The sequence below is a fragment of the Protomyctophum bolini genome, assembly GCF_963924005.1.
Source record: "Protomyctophum bolini genome assembly, chromosome: 8".
NCBI lineage: Eukaryota > Metazoa > Chordata > Actinopteri > Myctophiformes > Myctophidae > Protomyctophum > Protomyctophum bolini.
In genome coordinates this window covers 29,301,786-29,328,106 of record NC_137869.1, presented here as the reverse complement: position 1 = coordinate 29,328,106, position 26,321 = coordinate 29,301,786, and the positions used below count along the sequence as shown (strand labels likewise).

General features: G+C 43.0%; 1 protein-coding gene across 1 annotated transcript in view; it reads right to left on the bottom strand.

Annotated features, from left to right (window-relative positions):
- The window catches only part of polrmt (polymerase (RNA) mitochondrial (DNA directed)), a gene marked incomplete at its 3' end in the record, with an annotated part of 63,518 nt that extends 51,880 nt beyond the window's left edge, over nt 1-11,638 (bottom strand). The window contains exons 1-5 of the mRNA XM_080770514.1: nt 11,472-11,638; nt 9,840-9,938; nt 8,276-9,441; nt 7,575-7,708; nt 1,862-2,048 (exon numbers count right to left, since the gene is read on the bottom strand). Of these exons, the coding sequence (XP_080626640.1) occupies nt 1,862-2,048; nt 7,575-7,708; nt 8,276-9,441; nt 9,840-9,938; nt 11,472-11,601 (1,716 nt within the window). The 5' untranslated portion in view covers nt 11,602-11,638. The remainder of the gene's footprint in view (nt 1-1,861; nt 2,049-7,574; nt 7,709-8,275; nt 9,442-9,839; nt 9,939-11,471) is intronic.
- Between the last annotated feature and the right edge of the window lie 14,683 nt (nt 11,639-26,321).

The following is a 26,321-nucleotide window of genomic DNA, read 5'->3' as shown; positions in this document are numbered from 1 at the left end:
TAAGCCTGCAATAGACCGCGCTTCTCCTCCTGGCCTCCGAGTCTCTTTTACTACTTCAAATAGAGAATGAATTAATGCCGTGGACTGGGGAACAACAATGTGGCTGTTCAAGAGGCTCAGAAATAGAATGTTGCCGTGACTTTCACTGGTTTCTCTAGTGCAGGGTAGACCACATTATTAGCTTGTGATGAAAATAAGTGAAAGGCTAACAGGCGAGTCAAATGTAGTACATATCAATAGAACATAAGAATCACATACGAATCAAATGAAAATACCACCAGACAAGAGTATAGTACAACAATATTCAAATGAGTCTGTGTGGCTGTGTGTTAAAGTGAGTGAACGTTCCCAGGAGCCTGGGCAGCTAAACCCCAATTTATATGTTGTTATACGCTGCTGCACACAGAAAACTGTTTATATGTTGTTATACGCTGTTGCACACTGAAAACTGTCAGACAGAAAGTCAGTCAGCCACTCGCAAAGAAATCATAAGCAGACTACGACGACAAAATCTCTCATCTGCCCTGTTTTACATCCGTTTACCAATTTGACAAATTTTGTTAGGAAGGTAAAAAAAAAACCTTCAAGGTTAAAGGACCACTTCACCACTTTTCAACCCATCTTCATATAATAGGTCATCACTAATAATCATGATAAAATGGCACGATTTTTTTCTCTCATAGAAGGGCTGTGGGCAGTTTAGAAACCGTCTTCCAGTGACATCATCATTAGGCAGATTATTTTTTAAACAAGATTTTTTCACACAAATGTTTAGATTTTCATTATCGTGAGAACGATGGCTTCCATTTTCGCATTGCAAATTTTCTGGACTAGAAAGCCTGCAGTTTTTATTAGCTTGTATTCCCCATCGATGATGTCACTGGAAGACGGTTTCTGAACTGCCCTCCTATAAGACACAGACCAAGTAGAAAAAAATTGCGCCATTTTTTCATGATTATTAGTGAGGACCTATTATATGAAGATAGGTTGAAAAGTGGTCCTTTAAATACATACATGGCCTGCCTGTTAATGGAACACTTGCGCACACAGATCATCAGGACCCCACATCAGATGAAAAAATGAGATCAAAATAATTATGGTGTGAGCATGACAGAAAATGATCCCAGTGGACAAAAAGCTGTGAATGCGTCATTGTCATCCCATGTGATCCTCACATATCATGTGAGGATCACATGGGATGGGGAGAACAGGAGAGGGGAGGAAGTGACACATTTGAGAAGACTGGAAACATAGCAGCCATGGTTCATTTCACTATAAATATTCCAGTAACTACCTGACTGTGAAGGAGAGACAATAAAATCTTCATGCTGGTGTCTACGGACAGCTTTCTCAACTCTCGTGTGCACAGTAGTGCCCTCTTGAAGAGCAAGCTTAACTTATTCATCTCTATTTATAGACATACATTAACAATTCCTAAAAAATAAAAAAAGCCCTATTCCCTAAGCCAACTCAGGACTCTACATATTTAGCTACAAATGCTTTCTGAAAAGCATTACATTATAACACACTGTACGGAGTATGCTTTGAAAAGAAAATGCTGATTATTGTATATCACCCGGTTTAATGTAATGTTCGCAGCCAACCCGATATAGCAGACTAAAAACGTATAAATAGCAGACATATAAACTATGGCCTTTTGGATTAAGCCAAAGACCATAGATAAAGGAGCCTGAAATTGACATCCAACATGGGAAATAGATGGTCAGTTCCCGGTTTCTGGGGACCAGTCTAGTATTAAAACCAATGAACGAATCACAGCAGCAGACTACTGTATGGCATAGTAGGGTTAGCTGAGCTTAGAGTCTACACTACCGGCCAACAGTGGTACAGCATGTGGTACCTTGGTGTAGAAGTCATGGACGAGCGGTAAGGAGCAGGTGGCGATGCTGGCGCTGAAGCTGGGCTGGTAGTCGGGCTGGACTCTGTGGATGGCCTTCAGCACCATGTCTCTCTCGTCTTGGTGGAACACACACTGGCTGAGCAGATCGTCCACAGACAAGCTGTCCTCCTCCATCCTGCTCAGACACCTGGACACACAGACACACGAGGGATGTGTCAGACGGACAGCTTGGGCACACACAGTTCTTCTTGGCATTTGTGCCATTTGGGTGGCGATTAACATGTTGGGGCAAATCAGATTAATGTAAATACACATTGATGGACTGAACTGTGATTGGCTATGGCAATAGATACATATGAGATTCACATGTACTTGGAGGTTGGCAAAACAACATACGGACTCCATAGTCCATATATGTGGATTTGTGCTTTTATATTTTTGGGAGATCTGCTGTTCTGACCGACATCCCACTCAGGGCATCACGCCCTCGGGTCCGTGGTGATAAGTACTAAAGTTTGAAGTTGTTCGGTCCCATATAGGAATATCATACATTATATTTTGGACAACCACATCTCCGTATATATATGCTCACATATATCGGTCGGATAAATGTGTTTAGGGTTTAGTTCCTCTTCAAAGAGTTAAATAAACTGACCACTTACAGTATGTGCATTTATTCAGAGGTAAGTCTCTGTGCTTGATATTAGGACCAAACGAACCAGAAACTCGGCACCACAAATGAGTTCACTCATTCATTTTAATAATAGTTCATTTGAATAGCAAATGACACTCATTACGATTGAACAGAATTTTCTGTTCTTCATAGTGAGGTTAGAGCTCACAGCCCTCTGACCTCAGTGTGTCTTCTTCATGTGGGTGGCCTGGGGCTAAAGTAGTCATATCAATTACCGGGACTCCATTTAGACTGGCTTTGAAACAAAAGGATGCTCTCTGCAAGATCATTGTGCATGGCCTCCCGAGCCTGATTGACAGCAGCAGAATAGCAATATGGGTATTTGCATTGACGATCTGTTCCACCAGACACTCAGGATGTATGAGGTGGTTCCAGCGACAGATGGGCAATGGGCACAGGCGAGATCAGTCAAATGATAATTCAAGTGGAATCACCTGGAGAAAGCATAGGTCTCCATGGCTAGGCTGGTTAATGTTGTAGATCATGCTAACGTACATATATGGAATATAAATTAGTTTGAAATAACATCATTTCACAATTCATTTTGATGTGAAACCCATCACATTCTAATCTATGAATTAAAATGCCAAGGAAGGGTTTATTACACACACACACACACACACACACACACACACACACACACACACACACAATACTACTATATATAACACATTATAACAAAATGTAAGGAAAGGGCAGAATGGCGAGGTAATCATTGAATAAACTAAAATGTAATTATCTGCATTAAATCAGTATGTGCAAAAATAACCCAAAAAAAAGCACATGCCTTGTAGTTATTTACAGATGAATGCAATTCTTGTGCCCTCATCCTTGTGTACATTGTAACAGATTGGTACAGTATTTTAGCACACTGTGTAATAAAAGGGTACGATACTACGATTATTGATACATAGTAGGTTTGAAGAATGGGACATATACAGACAATCAGTGAATATAGTAAATGCTTATGAATATAAATCACTTCAGATTGAAAAGGATTACATAACCTAATTTTAAAAATGGAAGGAAATGAAGGAAATACCGTAGCACCGCTACCCAGTGCGGGTATACCTGTACAGTAGGTACTTGTCCCATTACCCCACATCTGCTTAAATCGACTACTTAATTATTTGCCAATTGTTTTTCGCATGCCACATGTTGATTATCTATTCCATCAACTGTTTAATGATTAACCGTTTAATGGTTAAGCAATGGCGTGCTGTCCTTGACTCCTTATAACATGTATGCCTTAAAGTGAGACCCTTCATAAGCACTAGTAAGGGAGCACGGTGAGTCCATGTGATAGCACTGCTCTCTGTAGGTCAACTGCAGAACTGTACAGCCATTTATTATCAACTGCCCTTTACACATTTCCCCTTAAGACAATGATTAAACGGCCAATAAGGAAATCCTTGCATCCCTCACTTGATGCTATATGGACGATTTACATGTACAGTACAACATAATGAATGAGACACTACAGATGTTATCACGTTGACTACTAAACATTGGCTATCTTTAGAAGCGCTCAAATGCATTTCTTGGCTTCTCTTGTAATGGTAAATGTGCAATTTCAGTTCGAGCAAATGATAGCGTGCCTTGAACAAAGACAGGATTAGGTCGGGCGCCTAATCAGTGCAGTGAGTGCTATGGTGCAGCCCGGCAGGACACTGAGCACTGGTGAGGAGAGAACTCAACAGGGATGAACAGAACCAGCGGTGAGAAAAGACTCAACTCTCTCTGTCTGTCTGTCTGTCTGTAATAAATATAGTATGTGTGCGTGCGTGCAATTAATAGGCATTAAAGCACTAAAAAACACATACTTTCCCTTTGGCGTACAACAAATCATGATTTTGGACGTTTCTGGAAGCTTTGGTAATCACCCAAACAAGCCAGTGTGAAAGTGGTTAAGGAACAAAATGCAAGTATATGAATCAGGATTCAGGAGTAATAACAAACAGGGAGAGAAGACAGAAATGAGTTTGTACTGGTAAGGAACACAGAGGGAGGACATGTACAGTGCTTGGCATCAGAGACCCCGCAAGTGAACACCACCACAAAACAACAATGTCATAAGCATCAGCTTACGATTATGGATGAACCAGCTGGCTACCTGCCAGCTACTCCTGCTGCTATGACACTTGTCCTGCTATTAGCCCATGCAGCATATAGGATGACACTACTGAGGACCAGGAATGAGGTGGTGTGGTGTCTGTCTGTCTGTCTGGATCAGGGTAATGGCAGGAATATACAGTGGAAAGCAATCCAGAGGAACACGTACTTAGATATAATTATTTGGGTCATCGGGTGCCAATTTTAAATATGAATAGTCTTTCCCACTACAAATAGTGCAAACTTAAGTGCTCCTGAAGTGCTCCTAGACACACAATCAGTGACAAATCGATGCAACAACCCAACTCAACTCAATAAATGCAACAAATCATTGGTGATTGGTCAGGTTAGCCTGGTTCAGGTACTGCAGGGCTGTAAACATGTCGATAAAGGCTGAAAGAATGCAGTTTAAAGGAATTTATGCTCCAAAGATCCAGGAAAACCGTTGTCCATGCAAATATTCTGGTAAATATGCCCAACTTCTCGCTACTGTGGTTCTGCAAAAACATGCAAGATCCCGGCCTGGGCGATGGCTTAGTGGTCCAGGCACGTTGGATGGTAATCCAGTCTGGCAGTGTGCCGCGGGTTCGACTCACGATCCCGACAGCCTTTACTGCATGTCTTCCCCCCCATTTCCTGTCAGCCTACTGTCTGTCCCTCCATTATACAATAAAGGCGAAAGCCACAAAAAAAACATAAAAAAAACAAAACATGCAAGATCTCAATGATCAAATCAACAGCTTCAACACTTTCAAGTGGCCTTGAGAAAAGCAAGAACACGAAAAGACAGCCCTGTGCAGATATGGACCAGTGACAACTGGAAAACAGTTTGTTCCACTATGTTGCCAAGGAGACAAACATCAGCCATGTAGGAAGTAAGGAGCCTGTCAACCTGTCAGGAAGGTTGACTATATATTATCTGGAAGAATGACTCCCCCCTCTCCAACTACTCAATTCAATAAAGAATAAAGGTTGCTCAGCCATCGCATACTGTACTTCCCTATAGGGCAGAGCTCCTCAATAGGCGGACAGTGGTCCACGACTGGACCGAGGACGACCTCTCTGTGGACCAAATTAAAAAAAAAAAAATAATATGAAAGTGTTATTTGTGCCTCAGCACAATTCCTCTCATTTGCTGTTCATTTTTGGAGGGGAATATTTGTGAAACATTTTATTTCCATACTTTTAGATATGTATAAGCTTGCCTTGGTGTGACTGTACTAAACAGGCATAGAGCCCTGCGTTCCGCTGGCCACTGCGTAGCCCGCGCTGTGCTCATGGGACCGGACCTTAGTCTTTTTCAAAAGAATTTAGTGGACCTTCAGCATTTCTAGTTGAGGACCCCTGCTATAGGGACACCCTACTTATCGCATACGTCCCTAGGGACACACTAACCCTACTTACAGGTATTTGTCAAGTCACTGAGGTCAAAACGGCATGCCCTTTACTGTCCTATAAGACTTACAGTATAAGTGTTCACATCACAAATCACCTCCACAAGCCAGCATGTGTGTCGATTCCATGAACTGTTGAGGTGGATTACAGTAGCAGATTTGGCCAAAGCAGGTCCGGTCCTGGGTGCTTGGGCTGAACTAGTAGCTGTAGTCTCATGAAAGGAGGAATTATTATATTCTATTATATTCCAACAGCAGCATTTTCACTCTTCATTGTTTAGTTCAGCCTGCATGCTGATTTCTCGATAAATGTAATAGGCCTACTCAGCATACGTACGTACGTACGAACGATAGTACGTATGCCTGTGTGCAATCCACTTGTGTTTTGGGACTATTCCTGTACTCCACAGAACAGCACCATTGATTACTCACTGGGTTGAATTGTGCTGCCTTTTGATATTACACTCTACGTTCCCCTTCAGAAGATCATTCTTGCCATACCGTTTGTTTTATGATTAATCATAATCCCAGTGGTGGCCGACTCTAGTAAATTCACAGTCTAAGGCTACCTTCTTACCTGTAATTGACTGATTAGCAATTCAAATACAACGGTTTTGCTTTAGGCCCCCATTTACGCTTTTTATTATTTCTGGGAAGTGGGAACCCGATCTACAGTACTGTATATTGTAAAATTGTCTGTGTTAAGCTGCGAGAGTGTGCAAATGGAACCAGGTGGACTCATAAGAGTTCATTAGGTTCCATTTGTCACAGACCTGTAATGGTACATTTGGTTTCTAACTATCAATAATTTACCTGGGGGACCCCCTGGAACCCACTCAAGGACTCTGGGCCCCATGTTGAGAAGCACTGGGTTAGGCCACTGTAGGCCATTTACAGTACATACATCTTATAGTAGCCATTACATCATAATGGGTTAAAAAGGTGTTCATTTTAGCCAATAGTGCCACCTGCTGGTACTGATCAGTATTGCAGAACATGTCACCAAAACACTAGGAATGTAGGAGTTTTTCCGTTATTTGACAAGTTGGCCAATGTTAGACTAGTTTGTATACGTTTGCTGATTACTTTTGATGCAGTTACAGTAATGGACTTTTTCTTTTCTTTCTCTTTTTGAGGGGCGCTAGGCGCTAGCCCCTCCTATGGCCACCATTCCGGGTTTGTGTAAATACAAACATTGGCTTGTGATTGGCTGATCACCTGATAGCGATGATTTGAGCAAAGTACATATAGAAGATAAAAGTGAGGGCAGAAAAGTGAAGATGTCAAAAGTGATTGGCCGGAATGACTTTTGTGATGATTTGATTGGCTGAGCACAGAATGTGATGTATGATGATGTATGATAAGAGCGCCCCTCACTTCTTCACTTTTCTTTAGGCATTAAAAAGGTCTTAAATTGTCACTTAACTGTCATCTGGGACATGTGGGGACCACCCTGGGGGTCCCAAGTCACAGGTATGAAAACCATTATCACCCAATTCTTCTATTAGCCTACCTGCTGATGGCTTGTGGGGAGCAGCTGGGGAGGCGGCCCATGCACTCCAAAGTAGCACAGTAGGATCCCGTGTCAGGCTTCAAACCAGCTTCTTCTAGCAGGATAAACATGCGGCCGATCTGATTTAGTGCGCCCTACAGAAAAGACAGACAGAAAGTAAATAAATTGATTGATTAAATACTTTATTAGACTGAAGATGCAAACAGCAAGAGTACTTGGTCTAAAACAAAAAAGTCCTAGTGGGCTTGTTTCCATTGAGGTCCTATGTATTCGATTCATCAAACATAACAAAAATCACACCAAAAATCTATATTACAAATAAAAACAGATAAGAGAGAGAGAGATGTTCAGTTTTATTGGAGGTGCTTTTATTTCATTAAACATGAACACCGATTCTTCAAGATTTTTCAAACACGTTCAAAAATATGAGCTTATATATCTGCTAATTTTGGATTTGATGTGCCGTAATATTGCATCCTTGGCAGTCAACACTCCCCACTCACAGGTAGTATCTCCCCCCCCCCCCCCCCCCCCCCCAGAGAGGACGTATAGGGCTTTAGTACTACTCCTCCTCCCAGCCCAAATCACACCTTGGAAAGCATGAGTGTCTATTTCAAACAAAGTGTTTTTTTACAATAAACAAAGCCAGACGTTAAAGGGGATAGCGCCCCTCAAAAATAACGACATGCAGCTAATCTTACCTTTTTGGCCCATACTCTCATCATTATGTTATAGAACTCTGTGTTGACATGTTTGCGTTTCTTGCTTCTGTGCAGGCTCTGCAGGAAGCGATGGGCCTGCTCCACCTGTCCATTGAACACACACGTCTCCAGATAGGAGAGGCAGCTCAGCAGGATGGACCTATTCAGCTGACTGTCCCCCTTGGGGTCCTCTGGGTTCGTAGAGGATGCTGTCAGATGACTAAGCTGTGCAATGACCTTCCTCACAAGCTCCTCTACCTCGGCCAGCTCCTCTGGGTCAGTGAGAGACTGGTTCTTGCCCTGTCCACTAGAGCCCTTCCCTTTACGTTTAGAGGCCTTAGGAGGTGGAGAAGATGTTGCTGAATGTGGGGATACAGGAGGTGGAGAAGGTGCTGCTGAATGTTGGGATGCCGAGGCCTTACGAGGTGGCGCTGCTGTTGAATGTGGGGACGCCGAGGCCTTAGGAGGTGGAGCTGCTGTTGAATGTGGGGATGCAGAGGCCTTAGGATGTGGAGCTGCTGTTGAATGTGGGGATGCAGAGGCCTTAGGATGTGGAGCTGCTGTTGAATGTGGAGATGCAGAGGCCTTAGGAGGTGGAGCTGCTGTTGAATGTGGGGATGCAGAGGCCTTAGCATGTGGAGCTGCTGTTGAATGTGGGGATGCAGAGGCCTTAGGAGGTGGAGCTGCTGTTGAATGTGGGGATGCAGAGGCCTTACGAGGTGGAGCTGCTGTTGAATGTGGGGACGCAGAGGCCTTAGGAGGTGGAGCTGCTGTTGAATGTGGGGATGCAGAGGCCTTAGGATGTGATGCTGACGCTGGAGAAGCAGAGGACACAGAGGTGGATATGGTTTTGAGCAATGTACCAGGGGTATTCAGGGTACCTTTGCTATGTTTAGACTTTGATGGCGGTTTGTTCTCAACATTATTTAGTTTCCGAAGTTTCTGCTCTTTTTTCATTTTATCTCGTTTCAGTTTTTCCGCCCATGGTCTTTGAGAATCAGACTGTCCTGATTTAGGGATGGCTGCTTTGTCCTTAGGGTCTCTTTTAGGGCCTTTTCCAGATGTAAGCCCTCGTGCAGATGAAGGGGTTTGGAGAAATTGTACCGTTGCATGTTGGACATCTAGAAGGCCATCGGATTGGAGCTGCTGTATCCTTGCCTCAAGCACTAAGTGAAATGAACAGAAATGGCATCTACGGTAAGCAAAACAAAATAATGTACAGCAATACAGCAAAAATGTCACAGGGGCCTAAAATGTTAACATAAAATAAAAATATTTCTCCGGAATAAAGTTGGGCAATTACTATAGTCTAGTTACCTCTGGCAACCACACCAATAAAACACAGAAAGAATGCCAGTATACTATGATGATAAGAGCAAACATTTTGCCTGTTGAGGTGTAGCAGAAAAGCAGCTTGATTGTTGGGAGACTTGATTAGACTCTTTGCCAAGATAGTTGGGATTAAGGAAAAGACAACTATATATTTTGTTAAACAAGGGAATGTTGTACACTATGATGATACCAAACCCTTACTTTGACAAACCTGTTGAATTGGGCAACATACCTTCAAATAGCTGAGACTGTTCAAATATGCGTTTCTTCCCTTCCACTGTCTTTGGAAATAATGGTGAAAAGTTTCTTCGTTGTAAACACCAGGGAGTTTCTGAAAGAAAGTAGGTAAAGTTTAGTTGTGCCTGCTCTGACTTAAGGACTGTGCACACCAAGCACTATGACTAACTATAACTACAGTATGTCAATCACCACTGTCATTTGTGGTGTGGAAGATTGTTATATTAGTGCTTATGTGGAATTGTGGATGGCCCATATTATCAAATCACTACTACCAACATTGTTTATTTCTATCAAAATATATTATATAAGCAATATATATCTTAGTTCTTACTTCAAATTACTTAGACCATTGGTTCCCAACCTTTTTATACTGAAGTACCACCTCAAAAAATATTTGTCTCTCCATGCTCATTTCAGCACGGCTGGATAGCCTATTTCAACCAATTGCTTTGTCAGAAGAACTGATGGACTCATAACGTCATAAGTAATATAAATATTTCATTCCATTTTTGTCTTTTTTAAATTACCACCAGAGGAAGGCTCAAGTACTGGTACTGGTTGGGAACCTCTGACTTAGACCATCTGCCAAATTCTTTATTTTTTTTAACATGGGGGGGGGTAGTGTTTTGTGTGCCCACTCTTGCCATTCAAATGTTGCCCAACAGTATGCTCTGCAACAGTGAACACCAATTTTAACCCATTGGAATTAGACTAGTGCACATGTCCTGGTAGCCCCGCAAGCAGAACCCGAATGTAGTAAAGTTTCTGACACTTTTATGACTTTACTGCATTGGGTCCTGCTTCACGTGGGGCTGTCGCCAGTTACGCACAAACAAATACAATGTAAACAAGCCATGAGACGGACTTCTGCGCGCTTTTACCATGGTTATTCATGTATTGACTTACGAATGTGCGAACTATAAGTACCTTACATACCATACCGACACATCTCCTGTGTCGCGGAAGCCGTTAAGTATTTTTAATCCATGATTGATTAAAAATGTCGCTTCTTCCTACCTTGTTTATTGACACCTCATTGTACCGCCTATCTGGCTAGCTAGTGGTGCTACAGCTATGACGGAGCAGATCAGAGGAAGGGACATAGCCCGCAAAGCCAACCGCACATCGAGAGGCGGTACAATAAACGGTAAATAAACAAGAAGAAATCAAAGCGACATTTTTAATCAAACATGGATTAAAAATACTTAACGGCTTCCGCGACACAGGAGATTTTATCAGAGGTATGTAAGGTACTTATAGTTCGCACATCCGTAAACAAACACAATAAAAAGCGTCCTAATTCCGCGCCGATGGACTAAACGATGAGTTTGTGTATATCCGCGTCCCAACAATCGCATTGAAAAATCTTAGCTTGACCAGGAACCCTACGGGTCAGCCCGGTTCGGTTCGGATTGGGCTGACCCAGGGGGTTCCGAGAGGGGCTAATGTCCTGGCCTATTCACGAATACGAGGAGACAATTATCTCTGGTCCATAGCTCTATGCCTAAGTTTCATTAGAGCTCAGCTATGACCTGAACTAGGAGACAACCATTAAGAAAAAGCTGTCACATCATGCAAGGTTTGTTGTGCGGGATAGTTAATTCCACATGACTGACGTTATTACCTGATATGCGCCTTATAACGTTGTTCCGGGTCGTTAGACAGTCCACTCGAAGTCCACGAAGTCCATATCTTTCGAATAAACTGCAGCGATTCCAACTCTTTGAAAAGGCACAGATTCTGAGAAGTGACATGTTGACATATTAACTTCTCTCGTATACACAGTTACTTCTCTCGTATGTAGGCTGCCATTTTGAAAAAGACCACGCTAATCGAACAGGATGTGTTTGTGTCTCAGTCGTCGTTACAAGATCACAGAATAATGGATTGTATCATTGCATTTCGCTACTGCTTTTACGGCAGCTGGAATCAGATCTTGGCTTAAGTATAGCCTCCGACTGAGTCATAGACAGCCTTGCGCAGTGTTTAGAATAACCTTTTATGCCTGGATCTGGCATGTCACGTCACGAATCGCTGATGATGGTCCATGTCATCCATATATTGAGTTCTGCAGCATGGTCTGGTCCATAGCGTAGACGGTCCAATTATGGAGTGGAGATTGATGTCAGACATGCACAATACAATATAATGAATATATGTCGGTCTGTCGGATATCGCCATATATATGGAGTTGGAGTTCCAATATTCAGTGGGCACTGCGCACTGTCTGGAGTGAAAGCGTTATTCTTAATATAGGCTAATTAATTGGAGCATTTTTATTGCAAAGCAAACGCTGACTCATTTGGAACAATACTTTAATTGGCCTGTAGGTGGCAGTCTCACCACAGGCAACAATATATTTACAAAAGTCAAGTTAGAGGTCAAATGTAGGATGTCTTGTGTTGTGTGTGCTTGTAATATTGTCCATTTTAACTTCACGTGTCAAAAGACTGGTGGTTTTGAAACTCCATATTAGTTGTGGCGAAAAATAAATAACCACTGAATTGTCATAACGCTGTTTATTAATGTGAAGCAGCTGAAGCTGGTGGTACTGTAGCCCAGGAGTTCTCAACCAGAGGGTCCCGACCCCTCAGGGGGGGTGGAGATTTTTATTTTATTTTAACTGAATGGCTGGAAAATGGAAATTAAGAGTTTACATAGTACACATATAGTACATGCATAAACTTTCCTTAATGATTTTATCTGGTTTCAGTATTGATTTATAATTGATTTATTTTCTCAATTATTAAGATTATTGTATTTTTATATTGTGGGTGGGGAGGAGGGGAGGAGCGTAAACATTAGTTACTAGTCACTTTATTATTACAAAACATACATTAACCACTTCAGCCCTATAGGCCCCTATAAATCGCATCTGGTATTTTGAAAAGATAATACATTTGAAAAGCTTAAATGGCACATTCTGCACAATTAGTACTTTTACTTTTGGGACTTTAAGTACATTTTGAAGCCAATACTTTTGCACTTTTACTCAAGTAAAGGTTGAATTCCAGACTTTTAATTGGAGTATTTCTATATTACAGTATTGATACTTTTCGTTAAGTAAAAACTTTGAGTACTTTTTCCGCCACTGCTCTCTAAACTATTCTCAGAAGATCTCTCTTCTGAGCTGTGTTGGCAAAGTGTTCGAGGGAATCCTGAAGGACCAACTTCTGCAGGAAACTGAAAAGGCTATACTTAATTCACAGCATGGGTTTATGAAGAACAGATCTACTGTGTCAGCTTTATTGCACATTCTGCAAAGCTGGCATGATGCTGTTGATGCAAAACCTAAATTTGATATGCATGTCACATACATTGACTTCACTCGTGCGTTTCACAGAATCAACTATGGTCATCTCCTTCATTCACTGAAAATGCTTGGAGTATCAAAGAACATCTGACTAACAGTGAGCAGCTATCTGGAGGATAGGAGGCAAACATTCAAATGAGGAAACCATCTTTCTAAGCCGCAGGCAGTTTTGGCTGGTGTCCCTCAAGGTGGGGTTTTAACCCCTCTCCTGTTTGTTCTCTGCATGAACTTTCTTGATCATTTGTTACCAACTAGTGTCGAGCCAATAAAATATGCAGATGATTTGACTCTTAGCGAACATCTCATGGGCTCCCTTCCCGGGACAGATGCAAGCAGCTGTTGATGCAGTTACAGCCTGGGGTCAGACCTACTGCCTTGCAGCTAATGCTGTGAAAACCAAGGACATGGTTATTAGTCTCAGGGAGCCTCAAAACAGACCAATACCCCCTGTTTTGAACAACCAGGCTGTAGAGAGGGTGGATACATTCAAGATCCTTGGAATACAGCTCTCCTCCGACCTGAAATGGGATGCACAAGTTCAGTTCATGCTGAAGAAGGCTCAGCCAAGAGTTCATTATCTGAGTGTGGCCAAACGAGCACAGCTCCCCCCAGATGTGTTGACCCAGGTATATGTGACCTTTATCAAACCAGTGCTGGAATATGCTTCACCTGTCTGGGCCGGCCTCCCAAAACACTTGATACAGAAACTGGAATGTCTGCAGAGAAGGTGCTGCCGAATCATTGGGATACCAACTAACTCCTTCCCCACTGGAGGCGAGGAGAGAGGAGGCCACTCTAAGGGAATTCAATCGACTACTGAGAGAAGGGACCAGTCCAATGATCCAGAGCCTGTCTACAAATACAAGTCGCTACACACTACGAAATTGGAGGACACTCACACAACCTGTGAGTCACACAAAAAGGCACCAGATGTCGTTCCTCCCGAGGGCGTACAAGCTTTACCAGAAGTAATTTTTTAGCGTTGATTGATAGTTGATGATTTGTTTTTGTTTGTTGTTTTTTTAATAGAGCGGTCCTCTTGTGTCTCAAAATGTAAGAAACATCACAATTCATATTGTTATGCAATGATGTTTTTCAAGTAAACTTGAACTTGATTACCTTCGCTGACTGTAGCCGATCTACAAGCTCACAACACATCTCAACGACGCACTGTGAGCTTATAGACCGGCCATATTCTGGGGAAGTTTTCCCCAGAATATACGGATGCTGGAGTTTAATTGGTTAATGTTGTTTCCAGATCAGGGCCCACAAATCTCAAAGGCGTTCACGTCCCACCCGTCTGACCACCACTTACAGTAAGAGATGCAAGTGGTCAGATGGTTGGGCCGCACGCATTTTCAGAGCACATTTGGGCAATTATTTGGGTGCCCACATGCAATACCCTGGCGGCCCACTAGTGGTCCCCGGTCCCACAGGTTGAGAATCCTGGGCCTAATACGACACATTGCTTCCTTTCAAAGTATCTTTCATTGCACATGTCCCAACAGTTCAAACAATTTAAATCACATCAACTGTGACTCAGCTCCAAATTGGGAGGAAAGCAGAATTCATCTCAGTCACATCCTGTATGCTCTCTGGCCCCCAGCAGTGTCAGGTTCCCCTTGTCATGCGTCCATAAAGCATTCTTAAACACTTTAGCAGCTCCTTTGTGTCTTGGCAGGCTGGAGGTTAACACAAGCACTACTTGAAACGCACGCACACGTGCACACGCACTGTGACGCACACACACACACACACACACACACACACACACACACACACACACACACACACACACACACACACACACACACAGAGATGGGGGGGCATGAAGGGAAATGAGGTCCAGGCAGTACATCTTTTCTCAATGGAGGCCGTGGCTGAGAGCACAGCAGTGGGTGTCTGCTGCTGAGCTGTAGGTGAGGATCAGGAGGTGTTTGTTGCCACGGTTCACGAGCGGGGCCCCCCGACAGGCCCGTTTGATGTGGCCGGCCCCTGTCGGCGGCTGGCTCTTTGCAGTGGTGTGACAGTCATTGCCGGGTGAGTGACTGTCAATGCCTGGTCCAACAAAAGAGGAGAAGACAGGCATTCATGGGGCCTGATAATGGCCAGGCAGGGACAAGGCTGCCATTCTCACACACTTTGATCATGTGAACTCCTCTGCACACCTTTGTAGAAGCTCCATATTTGTTTAACAGATGGAGAGAGGGCCTCACCTGCATGGCCAGGGAAACTTGACGGAGAGATACTTTTTCGCAAGATGCTTGCTTTGGGAAATGCGTTTAGCGCACGGGCGGGCAGGGGGGTGTATGTGTGTGCGTGCGTGCGTGCGTGCGTGCGTGCGTGCGTGCCTGCCTGCCTGCCTGCATGCCAGTGTGCACAAGTGCACACGTGCTTGTATGTGTCTGCAGCTTATTTTACATGGAACTAATGACCTGTCCCCTGTGAGGGAAAAAAGGACAACTTCTGCTTATGTCAGCTCCTCACGGGACACTAATTACATTAGAAAGTAGTAATATTTGGACATGATACTGGAAATGTAGTGCATTGGAGAAGTGTGCTGTAGGTAGGAGACCGTATTAACAAGTCATAAAAATAAAACAAGTAAAAATCATAATGTTTCTGGCACATTACACTGTATCAAGTACAGTCTCAATGAGAGCAGATGTGGCGCAGCCAGGGGTAACGTTCCTGCCCATCACCGTGAAAGGCTTGGGTTCAAATCCTTCACGGTTCCTCCAGTTTGGCCGGGTTGCTCCAATGAACACAATTGGCCGTGTTTGCAGATGGGAAGCCCATTGGGGAAGAGCGATCTGCCGATCTCTGTCGCTGCACTATAGGGACTCCTACAGCTTGTCCGGGGTGCCAGTTCAGTGGTGGGAGCAGAGCTGGAAAGATAGTGTGTGCCTCTATATGCGCTACACACCCTATTATGTGTAAGGTGAAGAGAAGCGGCTGGCTATGTCACATGTTTGTAGGAAGACACCCTGTCCAAGAGCAACAGCAGAGGTCAGCGCTGACTAAATGGGGGAATTGGAAATTGGCACAGCACGACTGAATATGGAGAAGGGGAACAAAAAGATAATGGAAGAATAAAATATGAAGGAAAAAATCAGTAATTGGTTATGACATAAATTTATGTGCATAATAACCATGCATTAAACTGAATCAAGATGTATCAATGAAATTACCTCAGATGATTCTTCAAAGGCCTTGTACTGTAATCTAGTTCACTGTGACTCATACTCCTAAGGTTTCCCACACACACTTTAAGATGGTTTCAATTAGTGAGCCATTTAAGAACATTTCTTAAGATTTGTCATGCTTCTATTTACAAGAGGTTTCTTAATGGAATAATTTGAATGGGTCATGTAGCATTCTGCCTATAATGATACTGGGTCAATCTCAACACCCCCACCAAGCTACTGTATTTGCAGATCTTAATGCAATGTTTTTCATGCTTGCATCATCTTTCTGTGTACGATAAAAGACTAAATCTCCACTTTCATAACTAAACACTAACGGGGTAATAAAACTGTATGAATGAATCTTGAATCTTTGTTCTGAAATAGGACTGAATAATCCTGACTCACTCTAACCTTCTGTTCTTATCGGTTCCTATCTTGTTAATGTTGTTATCGTCTATCCATATCCATTCCTCTTTTATCCATGGTCAGATCAGTGAAGTATACAGCCACGTTATCTCACCTGACAGATGGCTGTTTCCTTTCTTTTTTCTCAAAAAGCCAGTCGGGGGAGCCTGGTGGTTCAGTCAGTTACTACACAGACTATATGCTCCTTGGAGCCACAGACCAGGAGTTAGAATACAACTCCTGTCTCATGTCTCTCCTGAGAGGTTTCCTGTCTCTCTACACTCTCTTACTGTATCTAAGAAATAAAACACAAAAAGCCTGGGTGAAAAACAAAACTAAAAAGCCAACCAGGAGATATTGCTCGTTGGCTGCTGGATTTCTGCAGGGATGATTCTGAGGGAATCATTACAGATCAGCATTGGTTCTCTCAGAACTATACGTGCTGCCATCAGATAGTCCACCCACTTATCACAGCGCCGCCGACAATAGACAATGGTCACGAAGCAGGATATGCAAATGGCCATGCCCTGACCGTGGCTGAGCAGTGATGGTGGTCTGCTGAGTTCCTCAACCAGCCCAGGATGTTTGTTCAATCAACCACAGCGGGCAGCTCAAAGATATCAGGAACACCTGCATTGGGTTTAAACCAACAAAACAGGAAGTGTTGGACATGTTGAAAGGATAAATTATAATAATTTACAGCCAGTGAACAATATGAATGATATAATTTCCTGATGTGAATTTTGTAACTGAAGGTTACAGTGGTGTGGCATATATCTGGAAACGGTTAGAAATGTCAAAGATGCATTTTTCTACCCATCTGATGTTAGGTAACAAAGTACCAGAATGTATGTAGTTAAAGCACATGGTCAAGGGTGACGAACTGAAAGAGGACTAGGCTACAGAAAAAGCAGGAAAAAGAAAGGTTATAGGATAGAGAGGGACAAATAAATTGTGTTAGAGAATGAGAGCTAGAGGGAGGGAGGGAGGGAGAGAGAGAGAGAGAGAGAGAGAGAGAGAGAGAGAGAGAGAGAGAGAGAGAGAGAGAGAGACACACACACAAGAGAAAGAGAAACAGAGTTAGCAGGCAGGCAAAACAATTAATAATAGGGAGCTATTACGGAGGGCTAGTCAGTGCTAAGAGGGAGATCAAGTTTCAGACCCTTTTGAAGACTTTGATGCTACAAAACAGGCCTCATTATAGAGATATTATCTCTATTCATACACTTACAGAGTCGCTTGGATCCCTGCTGGGAAAGATTAGGTTCCTTCGCTTGAGAACATCCTCCTCGGGTGCTCGGTCATCAGAGTATGGTGTTCTTGGCTCTGGACACACCCACTCGCCCAGCACAGCTTAGCAGGGCTCAGCTCTGTTCATCTAAAACACAATGCAGCCAGGGCCAAACCGGAGCCACCAGGGTTTCTCAAAGTGGGTGCCGTGGCGCAAGTCCAGGGATGCCAAAATAGGGATGCTGGGGTTAAATGTCAAGTGTGAAGTTATTTTCAATCTGTCGTAATGGAAACTACTATTCTCTCAAGTTTTCCTCCGGACACGTAGGCCTATTAGGGGGGGATATACATACGTACGTGCCGTAATAAGACATGCATGTGATAAGGTTCTATAAAGTAACAGCTAGTGTAATTCAGGGGTGCCTTGGATGGAAAACATTATTTACAGCCTGGGGTGACCTGACCTGACCAGGTTTGAGAACCACTGATCTAAACCCAGGGTGGACATATAGACCAACCAGAGAGCAGTCAAACATGTCCATGGCAGAAAGGCATTATGGGCTGGCTAGCTGGCTGGGCTAGCTAAGCAGTGATGCTTGTTGTCGTGAAACATCACAATGAAATTCAAGCATGTCCGAATTCCTCAACCGGAGAGAGCTGTTTTACCAACGGGCCTCCATCTCCACCTGCTTTGAATTTAGAAGTCAAGCCGTGGTTTGGGGCTTTGTTTTACATGATGATTATCAGGCTGGCACACAAGTGCACAAGAGGCTCTGTGTATTTGAAGGATGTAATGTTATGTGTGCTACCATGTTTCTTTGATTTTCAACTTAAAGTGGTTCATTTATATCAGGGTTGATAACTGTATACCGTATACAAATTCACAAATGTGATAAACAATAATAAATAGAGCAAATACTGTAGACTATTTACTAATCCCCCAGTGAGTCTTAAAACCTTAAATGTTGCATATTAGCAGCAAGTCAATATCAAAGACGTATAGTAAGGCATGCAGTGTAAAGATTAACAGGATATTATACTTGGAGACAAAGTATTGCATTATGCTTGTTGTATCTAGAATAGCACTGACTCCATTGCCCAAACGTTTGCTTCTAGGACGCCACAAAGCAATCTGCTGCCACATCTGACATTCACATGAAAGCCTAATCTTTGTTCTTGACCTCCCGGGCAATCTGACTTAAGTAAGAACTTATACAGTACATAGCATGATTGTATGATTTTAATTATGGGCAATTATCAAAGAGGAAGGGCAACTGGAACTTCCTGGGGAGCTCTGTCGCTTTTTCAGTCATTCTCGCATGCTCACGCGCGTGCTTGTGTGTGTGTGTGTGTGTGTGTGTGTGTGTGTGTGTGTGTGTGTGTGTGTGCGCCAATAAGTGTAATATTGTGATTACACAACAGTTGCCCTTAAAAAAAACATGTCAACTCAATTTCATTGTAACTACGATAATGCCAAATTTAGCCACTATGACCACAAATGTCCCATGTAAACTGCCAACCTAGCCTCTCAGCTGGCTTTGCTCAGCATAAAAAGGTAAGGTTTCAGTATATGTGTTAGCAGGGTTCAGAGTTCCAAGGAATAAACCATCTACGTAGATGTCAGTGTATGTGTTAATTTCCAGGTTGGTTTCAAAAGCGGTATAGTTTGAGAGTTAGTCCAGTACTAATAATGTAATTTGACCTCAAACTATTTGCAAAAAACCCGAACTCAGTTGATTTTGTATCTTCAATATATCCTGAATAACAGAAACAAAGTTGCCTGGAATTGTCTGAGGGGAAGTTTAGAAATTGGCCTGTACAAGTGTACAGTATGGCCACCATAGACATCCTAAATAAGGCAAATATGTTCTAGATTTCCTTTTGCTTTAAGTAGCATGTGACATGTCAAACTAGGGGGTTTTCATGATGCTGAATCCATTCCAAGCATTCGTTTTGCATAAAAACAGTCATTGGGCTAAATCTGGCCATTTCTTTCTAAACTTCCCCTCAGACAATTCCAGGCAACTTTGTTTGTTATTCAGGATATATTGAAGATACAAAATCAGCTGAGTTTGGTTTTTTTGCAATTAGTTTGAGGTTGATCCTGTATTTTCCATAAATTTCCTGTACTAGTATAATCCGGGTTAGATATTGTATGGGTTCGACAGCTGGAGCTATGTAATGGGGAATGCTTAAATGAGAACAAAAGGGGTTAAATCTAAAATAATTGTTAGTTATTATACACCAAGCTGCAATTATTTTTAATCAATCACGGCATTCATGAAGATTTTCAATGTGGTTTTAAACTGGGCCGTATACGGAAACAGCTCTCTTAAAAGTTCTTAACAACTTCATTCTAACTATTGACTCGGGCAGTCCCGCCACTTTGGTTCTGCTAGAACTCTCAGCTGCTTTCGATACTGTTGAGTCGACCACAGAACCCTGCTATCACGGCTTGAAGATCAGGTTGTTGGCATTTCCGGTACTGCCCTATAGCCTGGTATCTGACAGATAGGACCTTCTCTGTCCTATAGCCTGGTTCAGGTCCTATCTGACAGATAGGACCTTCTCTGTCCTATAGCCTGGTTCAGGTCCTATCTGACAGATAGGACCTTCTCTGTCCAGTTCGGTGAATTGTCCTCATCCGCACTCCGCAGCCCCTCTCACCTGTGGGGTCCCTCTGGGCTATATTCTGTTTTTATTATACATGTTGCCTCGGCTCTCGGATCCATCCTCTCCAAACACGACATCTCCTTCCATTGTTACACTGGCGACGTCCAAATGTACATGATGCCACTTACATCTAACAGTATAATAACTCTTTCCAGCCCGATCTTGCATAGATGACATTACAATCTGGATGGACGCAAATTTCCTACATCCCAACGATAACAAAACTGAAATCATCATATTTGGATATCACCCCACCTCTCCTGTCAAACACACTGGGCTCTCTCACTTCCAACATCCACACCAGTGCAAAAAACCTTGGCGTTATCTTTGACAGTCATTTCAAATTTGACAAACAAATCAGCTCTGCTGTCAAAACCATCTTTTTTCATTTACGGCTACTCGCTAAAATAAAACCATATCTCCCTCAAACAATTTGAAACAGTGATCCATGCTTTTATTTCTTCAAGGCTGGACTATTGCAATGCCCTATTACTATGGCAGTGACCAATCCTCACTCCTCATATCCTCACAAACGCTGCTGCTTGCCTTCTCACAGATATCAAAAGATTTGACCACATTACACCAGTCCTGAACTCCTATAGCCTCAATCCACTCAAACATAGAATTGCTATATTATGGCAGAACTTAAACAGCACCATAACCGACCCATGGCTGTGAGGTCCACTGACCAGTCACTGCTGACTGTGCCAACTGCAAACAACCCTAACTCTCAAAACAAGGGGTGAGCGTGCTTTTGCAGTGGTGGCCCCAGAGCTGTGGAATAGTCTGCCCCACACATTAGATCTGCTCACTCCATCAAGACCCTAAAACTCACCTTTTGTCTTTGGCTTTTAATAACATCTGCTCTTAAATGTTACAGTACATATTTAATAACATCTGATCTTAAATGTTACAGTACATATTTAATAACATCTGATCTTAAATGTTTTAAGGATAAAACCCTTGAGATGCATCTGTTTGTGCGTGCCTGCGGCATGCGTATGTTTGTGCGTGCGTGCCTGCATGCATGCGTGCGTGCGTGCGTGCGTGCGTGCGTGCGAGCATGCGTGCGAGCATGCGTGTGTTTTTACCTGTGCGCTTTGGTCAACTAAGGTTGTGTAAATGTGCTATATATTTGGATTTGATTTGATTTGATATTGAAAAACAAACAAACAAACATGCAAACATACAGTATATACATCCATTGGACCGTGATGAAGGCTCTTGAGCCGAAACGTGTTGGCCACTTTTTAACTTTGCTTAGCTAAATGCCATGACTACATACAATAGAGGCTTTTAAAAACTCAACTGAGCGGAGCTCCTTGGAATCTTTCTTAAGTTCACCTGTTTTCTCACACTTGGATGTCAGCCTACTACTACAAACATGTTTACCTACTATAAGCCTCTCCAATGAGCACCTGTTTTCACTTTCTGATAACTGCGAACCACGCAGCGCTTCCTCTTTTCTCTATTCAATGTAAACATACAATTTGGAAATACAAAGATCAAAATAGGACAATTACAACTTACAAACATCCGCCCTTTACAATAGGTAAGTATTTTAGGACTCAGTCACGGTTCCCAGTTCCAGGAAAAAAAACGTAAGGTTTCAGTATATGTGTTAGGGTTCAGAGTTCCAAGGAATAAACCATCCAGGTAGATGTCAGTGTATTTGTCAAAGTTCCAGGTGCAGGTTCCAAAACGGTAAGTATCAGAGTTACAAGTTACGTGCGTGCGTGCGTGCGTGCGTGCGTGCATGTGCGCGTGTGTGTGAGGGAATTGCGTTTACTGCAGAGTGCAGTAGAATAACATTTTATAGAGTAATTTTGAGTGGTGCAACCACTCCAAGGAACAGCAATGTCCGTGTTCACCTATGTGTTGGTTAATGAGCACCAGTATGACTATGAGTACCAGTAGGGGCGCTGTTGTGCCAGAAACAGAGAGAGAGAGACAGTGCTGCGGTGGGGGGGGGGGGTTCACGGGTGTGATGTTTATACTCGCTGTCAATCAATCTCCTGGTGGGGAGGCTCGCCATCAATTGGAAAGTTCAACTTGAAAAATAAAAACTTGACCTTGGCTTGTCTTCAGACAGGGTCCGAAAAATCCAATCAGTATCATAGTATCTATTGTCTTCTCTCTATTGCGTTTTTAGCATGAAATGTGCATTTTCATTAACTTTTTAAATGATAGTAGATAGTAGATATAGTCATAGTTTACACTTACATGTTGAATCACTCAGTGGTCAGGGTTTAGACTAAAGCATAGCAACTTCACATTTAGTTCACATCTAACTTTCTGTGTCTTTATCTTGATATGTTAATGTAATCCACATACATCCATAATCCACGTGCGTGCGTGTGGTGCCTGTGGGTGTGTGGGTGTGTTCCTCTGGCATGCAGGCTAGAGGAACACAAGGAAGGTAGATAGATAGGAATGTCCACAAGACTGTGTGAAGGGAATTGACATAAATTTCTAAATACACAAAATAGCCATAATGATTTGAGTCATAAAAAAAATGTTTGTTGCACAATGCAAGCTGTGGTCTTGTAAATATTTCATCACCTCTGATTAAAATGAATGATTTTCATAGGATTCGAATTTGCAGCAAAGGCAGCTGGGAGTCCTGGACTCAAGTCATTCTGGGACTGTGTCAGACACTGAGGAATATTGTTTTCCACTACGAAGCTGCTGATAGAGAGAGCCGGAGCACCCTAAATCAATTACTGGACCAAGCCTGCGAACACTCAGCTGTCCTGAAAACTATTTACCTCTTTTTGAAGATGGGGAAACAGCTTTATACAAATGCTAACAAAAAACACATTCATGATGTTTCTCTCACTCTCTATCTCTTTCTGTCTGTCTGTCTCTCTCTCTCTTTCACACAAACATACGATGATACAAACGCATGCACGCACACACACAGATGTACACACGCACACACACGCAGGAGCTTGCACGCACGCTCACAAAGTTCACACAGTTCACACGCTCGCACACGCACTCACAATTAGGCATCGCTGGGACTTGCTGTCCCAGCAATGCCTAATTCAGCAAGGGTGTCCAGGTGCAGCTGGTGGTTCACTGTGTCAAATGCTGCTGATAGATCTAGATTCTAGAAGAACCAGGCCTGCAGGAGACTGGGCAGCATGTAGTACTTCTGTGACTGCAAGGAGTGCAGTTTCCGTGGAGTGAGCCGGTTTGAATCCTGACTGGTTGGGATCCAGCAGGTTGTTCTGTGAGAGATGGAGCTGGTTGGAGACAGCAGGTAGTTCTGTGAGAGATGGAGCTGGTTGGAGACAGCAAGTTCAAGAGTTTTGGAAAGAAAGGAAAGGAGTGATACCAGTCTGTAGTTCTTGACGTCTGGGGTGTGTGGGGGGGGGGGTGCTTTTTACCCTTTACTGATAGATTTTACAGTCAGGCTGAATCAGCCTATAGGTGCCCTGACGGGCCAAGAGTTGGTTTTTTGAGGAGCGGTGTTACTCTGGCCGACTTGAAGGCAGATGGGACACAGCCTGAAGCCTCCTATGTGTTGATGATGGAGGTCATCTACAGTATCTGCATTCCCTTTTTTTCGGCCTTTATTGATAGTATACAGTTTATCGACAGGAAATGGGGGAGAGAGAGATGGGGAGTGACACGCAGCAAAGGTCGTCAGGATAGTACTCGAGCCCACAACACGCTGTCAGTCTCCAATGGAGCCTATAGGTGTCCGCTAGGCCGGTGGTCCTAGCTTTTGTCACATTCCCAAGCAAATAATTGATGATCAGCGGAGTCAGTCTCCTTCTGAGCAGCCACTCGGTCATCAAATAATTGGCTATAATAGGATGCAGAGGAGGAAGTATGGAGGAGACGCCTCGGCATGGTTTAATTGGGGGTGAAAGAAAGACTGTGAGTTTACGTGTTCACTGTAGAGGGGCTTTGATGAGCCGCCCCTGCAGGGTCCCATAGCCGGGACATATACCAGCAGGTACACAGGCATGGAGCTGGGAGTTTAGAGAGAGAGACACAGATAGAGAGACAGAGAGAGAGAGATGAGACTGGTCGTTTTCTCACTGTTCTTTTTACGATGGCAGGGTTAAAAAACCCACCCAAACTGGGAAAGCATCGAGAAGGTGTTGTAGATTTTTGCCGTATAGCTATTCAAAAATAGCAGCTATACAAGCTCACAGCGTGGCACGAAGGACATTTAAAAAACAATCTTGAAAAGTTTGAGAACTATACTGATTTAGAATGCATTCGTATAGAATCGTCCTCAGGTTTTAATGGGTTATGGGTGTTGGGGGGGGGGGGGGGTCAGAGGGTCTCTCTGAACAGTTAACAAGCTAAAGAGTGTGAAGTGACTGTCGCCCCTGACTCCCTGTTCACGCACCCCTCACAGACACTTCCAGCCGCCGGGTGATACACACATAGTTCAAACAGAGACCCTTTTAACCACTTAAACCCATACTTTGGTTGACCGGAGTCCCTCAGGGTGCTGTGACAGTGGCGTGTCTGTTTTCACTCTACATTATTATTAGCTGATCTGCAAGTTCACGTTACGACGCATTTGTGAGCTTGTAGATCGGCAATTCTTTCTGAGAAGGTTTTCCCCCATGCACATTACCCCTTTTGGTGTTTTAAGCATTATGTTCTAATTTAGCTATTGAAAAATAGCAGATCTACAAGCTCATAGCTTGTAGATCTGCTATTTTTGAAAAAACGTGAAAATGTGGTGCAAATCTTTGAATATATTATATTATTTCAGAGCGAATATTTTTAACTTAAATCGTTGCTTCTGGGAGGTCCCTGGAGCAACATATTTTCAGATGGGGGTCAGCGGCCAAATTCATATAATTTTTGGAGTGCTTGACATGAAAAACCTTGAAAACCACTGACATAGAAACATGGGTTTTTCAGAAAACTATCAGGATTTAGAAGGCATTTGTAGAATCGTGCTCAGGTCTAAATGGGTTAAAAGGAAGCAGTTAACTGGACAACCCCACTTTAGAACATGTGCTGCCAGTTCTCTTCTCTCGATGTCTATCTCAATGGATGGTCATTTCAAACAAAACACAATAATTAATAACCACTTAAACCCTCTAGACTCAGACCTGATTTGGCTTTGTACTCACAATATGTACAAATATAGTCGATCTGCAAGCTCACAACACGTTGTAACGAGACGCGCTGTGAACTTGTACATCAGAAATGTTTTGGCTAATGTCTCCCCCTGAATATTGATACTGGCGTTCAAGTGGTGAAACATTTTTGATAATTCATAATGACAAGTTATACATCAATTTGTTTTTTGTTTGTTTGTTTTGTTCTTGTCCTTTATATAGTTGTGATAGGCAGTTGTTTCAAGGAAGCAAAAGGTTAAACGTAAAACAGTAGTCGAGCGAGGGTTATAATTTACTTGACAGCTTTGACAGGACCCTAATGCCTCACATTAAGTAGGGCATGTGAAAATTCTCTGACACTTGTGAAACTACTTCAGCTCACAGCCAGTAAAAGACAGACAAGTGTGGGAAGTTGCAAAAAAAAGGGAAAAAAAGGTGTTCCTCATTTCCGATTCGGCCTCGCAAATCAAACGACAAACATCAGAGAGGGTGTTTCATTGAAACATTAACGCAGGTGATCAGAGGGTCTCTCTCTGGCTTCATCTGGACTAACTCCAGCGACACTC